Source organism: Prunus persica, chromosome G1, assembly GCF_000346465.2.
Source record: "Prunus persica cultivar Lovell chromosome G1, Prunus_persica_NCBIv2, whole genome shotgun sequence".
In the NCBI taxonomy this organism is placed as follows: Eukaryota; Viridiplantae; Streptophyta; class Magnoliopsida; order Rosales; family Rosaceae; genus Prunus; species Prunus persica.
The window spans coordinates 45,017,975-45,024,368 of NC_034009.1; the positions used below are offsets into that span (position 1 = coordinate 45,017,975).

Below are 6,394 nucleotides of genomic sequence, written 5' to 3' on the forward strand. Positions count from 1 at the left end.
ACGTGGCGTATGATTTTTCGATGTGTTGACAGACCCCATATGTGGCGTTGGATGTTCCGGCGTATGGGGAGATTATGTGATGTGATTGTTAGGTCCCACATGGCGTTGGATTTTCCGGCATGTGGACAGACTTAATACGTGGCGTTGGATGTTCCGGCGTATGGGGAGCTTATGTGACATGAGATGAGAGGTCACACGTGGCGTTGGATTTTCTGGCGTGTTGACAGACCCCATACGTGGCGTTGGATGTTCCAGCGTATGGGAAGATTATGTGATATGAGATGATAGGTCACACGTGGCGTAGGATTTTCCGGCTTGTTGACAAGCCCCATACATGACGTTGGATGTTCTGGCGTATGGGGAGATAATGTGATTATTAGGGAGATAAATTAAAGATTATGTTCGGTGAGTTGTGACCTAAAGTAAATGGTTTTAGGGAAAGAATTACGTATGACTTAATTCCTCAGCAAGGGTACGTAGGCAGCCTAGGATAGTGCCTAGGTGCGGCCACGGGCTAAACTTTACTTATGTTGAATAATTTGGGAAAGTTAGATGAGGTAAGCTGCGTTTGGCATTCATAATTATTATTGGAGTTTATTAAATGCATGGTTTATTTTCATTATTTGATTTAAGAACTTAGTAGGTGGTTTTGCTTCGGATTATTTGAAGGCCGGAGGCCGTTATGTGAATTGCATGTTATTACATTGTGCATACTGCCAGTTGTGGATATTAAATGTGTTTTATGCATGTTGAAATTCTGGGAAATGTTCTATTTACAAGGGAGACTCTACCAAAATTTCGGTAGAAAGTCTCGTACCCTTATTCCTTTTTGGGAAAAGAGGATATAGTTTCAGAAGTGGGCCCGACATTAGGGTGATGTCGGTGATGGCGAGAATTCCACATGATTCGTCTCTAGTTTCGAAAAATTCGGGGCGGGTCCTGCCAATAGCCACTTCTTCCATACTTTTTCATACGCTTCTTCACACACTTCTTTAGACGCTTCTTCACGCACTTCTTCAGACGCTTCTTCACGCACTTATTCAGGCCTCATACGCTTCTTCACGTAATTCTTCCGATAACTCTCTAGTAAGAGGTCACGCGAGGGTTTGCTTGGCCACGCGTCATCATCAGCCGCTTCTTCAGACTCTTCACTCCTTCGCTTTCCTTTTTCAGGCATCAAGTTGCCTTCCAGTCGCAAGTAAATTTCCTTTACCGACAACGGTGTCGTTTTCCATATGAGGTTATGCGAGGGTTTGCTTGGCCACGCGTCATCATCAGTATCAGGATATGTATATGGTTTAGACTCCCACTCCATCTCATGTACCTTACCTGCATGTGTAGAAACACTCTGTTCTAGACAGAGTCCTGTTTTCTTCAACTTTAAATGCTTCTTGCCCTCTTCTCTTAAGAATTCTGCGCGAGCATGAACCTTGTCCCCGCCTTTCAGATTGAGAACATTGTTTGGTATACGTCCAAGCCAGAGATAATCTTCATGGGGAGTCACTCCAGAGACGGTCATTGGAAATATGGAAAATGCAGTGCGCTGGGTACGATTCGCAACAGTCAAAGAAAATCTCCCACTAGACTCCGAGTCGTCTGAGGAATAAATGATGCACACAGTCAAGGCAGCTATGCCAGAATTCGGCACATCGATATAGACAATTTCATCCTCATTGACCACAGCTGTGAACCACGAAGGAATATCATTTCCAGAGAAGAAAAGGCCACCCCCTCCGCTCGCGGCCCATCCCTATACCATGTGGAGAAAGTTTTGTGTAAGCATTACAAATCTTGACTCTGCGTGAATGTATGCATGTGAGTCAGAGAAAGATAGAGAGATTACCTGTAGGATTCTCTCCTTAAACCGAGCACTGAGATTGGTGCAGCCTTCCATATGAATCGTTTCCATGGAGTGTAACAAGTCACCCAAGGCTTTAGTATACTGGAGGTTGCGGCAGTCCTTCAGATCCAATTCTCTCATATTCGACCTCTTTGCCAAAAATTCAATGCTTTTTAGTACAGTGCAGTAATTCGCTTTCAGGAATTTCAAAGTCTTTGGTAAATCACTGATTCGTGTAAGGTTTTTGCAATCATTTAAAGTTAACTCTTCAAGTTCGGAAAGAGAACCGAGCCCAGGTAGCCTATCGAAACCATTTCCATCCAGACGTAAAATTTTTAAAGAACGTAGAAAACGAAGCTCATTAACAACTTTATCTTCAGTTAAGTTGCAGTACCCAAGATCAAACAATTTAAGCTTGTCCAACCGTCTCATCATGGAATAGTGACCCCATAACAAACGCTTACAGCCTCTGAGTATCAATTCCTCGAGATTTGGGAGTCTTGAAAAGTCGGGTAATTCTTTCAGGCAAGCGGAATGGCTGAGATGAAGACACTTCAACTCCGAAAGAAACTGTTAGACAAAACGGAAAACAAAAATCAAAATTCAAATAGAAGTGAGAAAGCATGGAGGAACGGATTAATGAATTGGTTGAGGTTATGATTATACTGTACCACGTGGGAATCCTCCCAAACTCGTATGAGCTTGCTATGGCTCATGTCAATAGCAACTAGGTTTTTTTGATAAAAGTCTTTTGGTATGACCTCCAGAGGAAATCCATGCCAACATAACCATCTTAACTCTTTGGAAATATGCTTGTAGCTTCCAGTCAGCTGTACATAATTGAGTTTGAGCAATCTCAATCTCCACATCCTTCTAAATGCTTCGGAACTGAAGCTAGGATCCTCAGATTCTTGCAAATCTAAAGTGAGTGCTTCAATTTCCTCTGTTCCCTGTTAGAAGCAAAAAAGAAAATGAAAAAGACAAAAGGAAAGAAGAAAAGGGAACGAAGTAAGAAAAGGGTACCCCTGGAAAGCCATATAATTCAATAAAAAGATTTTGAGATAATTCAATAAAACCAGTTCCTCTCTTCTCTATATACCCAAAGTTTACAATTTATAGACATGCCATTTTTAGTTAACTAGCTCATGCGCTATTGTAACATTGGGTTATACCAGTGATCCATTTGACTACATTATTTTTTTCTTAGCTACCAAATTGAAATTCTGTGTAAAACCCAGTAACCAAAAAGATCTTTAACAATTATTTTAATGCCGCTCTCTCAGTTTACTTAGCGAAAAACTACTGGTATATCTACTGGTATATTTATATAAATTGTAAACGTTGTGTTACACAATGATCAATTTTGTTACTCAGTGATAAATGGATATTTAACCCCCCGAAATCTAATATGTATACACGACATTGTATTGTATACTCAGTGTCCTCATTAAATTTATTAGATGTAGGATATGCATAAACTTCTCTAACTACCTGCATTTAAACAATCAGATTGTGAATGTACTTACAGATTTGTTCCTCAATACGTCTTTTACATCTTCCTGATGCCACAATCTACTACGTTCTCCAGCGATGTTAGGGGATTGTGCACGTGCAATTTCTCTGCCCATGTCTCGAACCAAATCATGCATCATCAACTTGTTATCTTCACCAACAGTTAAGAGGCTCTCTTCAAGGAGGACACTCAGTCCTATTACCGGAGAAAAGCCACGACGGACCAATATTCGCATGACATAGTTCATGTCCATTCCAATGAAGAAACATGATATATCAAGGAATGCATCTCTCAGGTAATTATCAGGTAGCTCATCATAGCTTAATTTAAGCTTTTGGTGAATTTCCTTAGGAGGAAGACTTTTCCATTTATCCAATGCATTTCTCCATTCTGTTGTGCTTCTATTGTATAGAGAAGAGCCTAAAACTTTCAGTGCTAGTGGCAAACCACCACAGTAAACAACAACTTCTCTTGAGAGTTCAAGATATCCTTCACTTGGACAACGACGTTTAAAGGCATGCAAACTAAGTAGCTCAAGAGCTTCTACTTCATTCATTGCTTTAAGGCTACATATCTTATCCACTTCAATTATCTCTAGCAAATGTTTGTTTCTTGTTGTTATAACAATTCTACTTCCTCGACCAAAGGAGTCACGTTTAATAGCTAATGCCTTTAGTTGGTCTACATGACAGATATCATCAAATATAACAAGTACCTTTCTTGTTGGAAGTCTTTTCTTTATCTCATACCTCCTGTCATCCATACTACTTCCCTCTGCCTTTGTCGGTTTCAAGATATCAAAGAGAAGTTGTTCTTGAAGATCAACCAGTTTCCTTTCCCTCATGTTTTGAATGAAACTTTTAGCATCAAAACTGGGATGATATTTGTTGAAAATAGCTTCTGCAACCGTTGTTTTACCCATTCCGCCCATACCCCAAATTCCAATTATGCGAACATCATTTGATCCTCCAACATCTAAATGAGTACTAATATCTTGCAAGCGAGAATCTACTCCAACTGCAACCGTTGTTAATTTTCTGTTGATCTCGTCAATAATTTTCCTGATAAACACTCCTTCATACCTGGTAGATAAAATCAAAATTGAGCAAAGTAAGATTTATTAGGAACAGATTAAATTGAACTAATATTTTACTATTATGAATACAGAGCTTGGGAAAATTGAATATATAGTTGAACATTTAATCAGAAATTGATGAACCAAACTTTTAAAATCCTACTAAAATTTTGTAAACTTCTGAAAACATTACAAGAAACATATTTAATTGCGGTGCACCATGTTGATCCTGATCCATGTGAATCGATCAGAGTTTAGCTCAGCATTACTCTGAAAACCCAAAGATGGGTCGGGAATAACATTAAGAAAATGAAGAAAAAAACAAAGAAATGGAAATAAATAATTACCCATCACTCTTGCTAAAAACAAGGCCGTCCAGACCTGCAGCTTCAGTTAGAGACTTTCTCCACGACTGTATATTTTCTTCCTCATCTTTAAATCCATGGAAGCGCACTTCATGTGTCTGAAATGCTTCTGCAAAACTACCAGTTTGTTTCCTGACATCTTCAGCATCAACATCATAGAAAATTGGCAAAACGATTTGCCCCAGTGTTCTTCTACACTCCATGATCTTCTCCAGCTCCTCAAGACACCATATGGAATCCGCATACCTCCTTGAGAAGATGATGACAGAGATCCTGGACCGTTCGATTATTTGCTTGAGTTCGTCTGGTAAAATTTCTCCTCCTCTTATTTCATTCTCATCAATAAACACGTCGACTCTAGCATGTTTTAACCTCCAGTAGAGGTGGTCGGTGAAGGTCTTGCGTGTGTCTTCACCTCTAAAGCTCAAGAACACATCGTACATCTCATCGTCTAAGGAGCAGGTTGAAGAGGATGAGAAGGTTGGAGAGGAGGCTTCAACGGCTGTACTGGTATCCATTAATTGTTCCTGCAGTGCAGACTTGTATGCTGAACAAGTTTTTCGTCTAATTAGTAATCCGATTGAAGTCAAACCGCTTCTTTCAGGGACAGAGCTAGAATGGCAAGTCCAGGAGTCCAATACTAGTATAAAAATTACATAAATATTCAAATATTACATGTTAAAACTAAACATAGTTGCCCTAACTTATTCACGTATAATAATACTATTTATATTAACAAGTAAATGTTACTTGTTGGGGGGGCCCAAGTTTTTTGTCTCTCCGCATTAAAAAAAAAAAAGGTTTTTGTTTCTTGAGAAAGAAAGAAAATTTAATCATAAATCAAGCAAATGAATCATCTCTCTCCGGCAAGATGAGAGGAAAAAAGGAATTCCTAGCAAAAAGACAAAAAGATATCGGACTCCATCGCCTCCGACCCAAAACAAAAAAACAAGGACAACCAACGGCTCCATAATCACTCGCAGATCCGATTGCCCAAGGTTAAAGGACTAGATCTGTAGTTCACTCCAAAACGAAATACGATGATGGCCTTTGGGAAAAGGAAATCGACATAAGCTAAAAAACTAAGGGAGAAAAAATACAACAGATTCAAAAGAAAGTTAAAAATAAACCTGCTTGATCCTTGCCACCACCCAGCCTCTCTTATGAATAGGGAAAACGACCCGGCCTCTCTTCTTGATCCTTCAGACCAAACTTAATTCCCCAATTGATAAGAATAAAGGAGAACGAAAGGGGGAGGAAATGGACAGCTGATCGCCGGGGGAAGAGACATATCATTTGCTTCTGCCTCTGGTTTGATAACACTAAAGCAGAAATAAGTTAAACTATCATTCGCAAAGAAAAATAAAAAACTTATTACCGGCTTCTTTTGTGGACTGGTAGGTGTTGACTTAACTTGGTTGTTGATGCTCAAAATGGTTAGGTCAAGGTTGAGTTTAACTTAGTGATGAGGTGTGATGGATGATGGATGAACGTGAGGACCTTCACCAAGTGTGTGAGGATTTGGGCAAACAATAAATATATAGAAGACAAGATATACGTGATTCACCCGAATGATGGGCTACGTCCACGGAGAAAGGTGT

The 6,394-nt window shown here is 39.6% G+C and overlaps 1 protein-coding gene across 4 annotated transcripts; it reads right to left on the reverse strand.

Annotated features, from left to right (window-relative positions):
- Positions 724-6,171, reverse strand: LOC18793966 (TMV resistance protein N). Of its 4 annotated transcripts, none has more exons than XM_020554654.1 (6): positions 5,924-6,171; positions 4,776-5,433; positions 3,367-4,435; positions 2,512-2,790; positions 1,844-2,410; positions 724-1,750 (listed from the first exon to the last, which is right to left on the reverse strand). In XM_020554654.1, the coding sequence occupies exons 2-6, from the start codon at positions 5,309-5,311 to the stop codon at positions 1,037-1,039; spliced, it is 3,165 nt and encodes a 1,054-aa protein (XP_020410243.1). In that variant the 5' UTR covers positions 5,312-5,433; positions 5,924-6,171; the 3' UTR covers positions 724-1,036. The 4 variants fall into 4 exon arrangements, with proteins under 4 accessions (XP_020410243.1, XP_020410241.1, XP_020410240.1 ...); XM_020554652.1 differs by having other exon boundaries at positions 4,776-5,806; XM_020554651.1 differs by having other exon boundaries at positions 4,776-5,841.

What these genes read in the sequence shown, in the direction of transcription:
- LOC18793966 (XM_020554654.1), bottom strand. Translation starts at nt 5,311, where the DNA reads ATGGATACCAGTACAGCCGTTGAAGCCTCCTCTCCAACCTTCTCATCC. An exon ending in GTTTTTAGCAAGAGTGATGG is followed by an intron (nt 4,436 to 4,775) that starts GTAATTATTTAT and finishes TTTATCTACCAG; the next exon opens with GTATGAAGGAGTGTTTATCA. An exon ending in ACGTATTGAGGAACAAATCT is followed by an intron (nt 2,791 to 3,366) that starts GTAAGTACATTC and finishes TGCTTCTAACAG; the next exon opens with GGAACAGAGGAAATTGAAGC.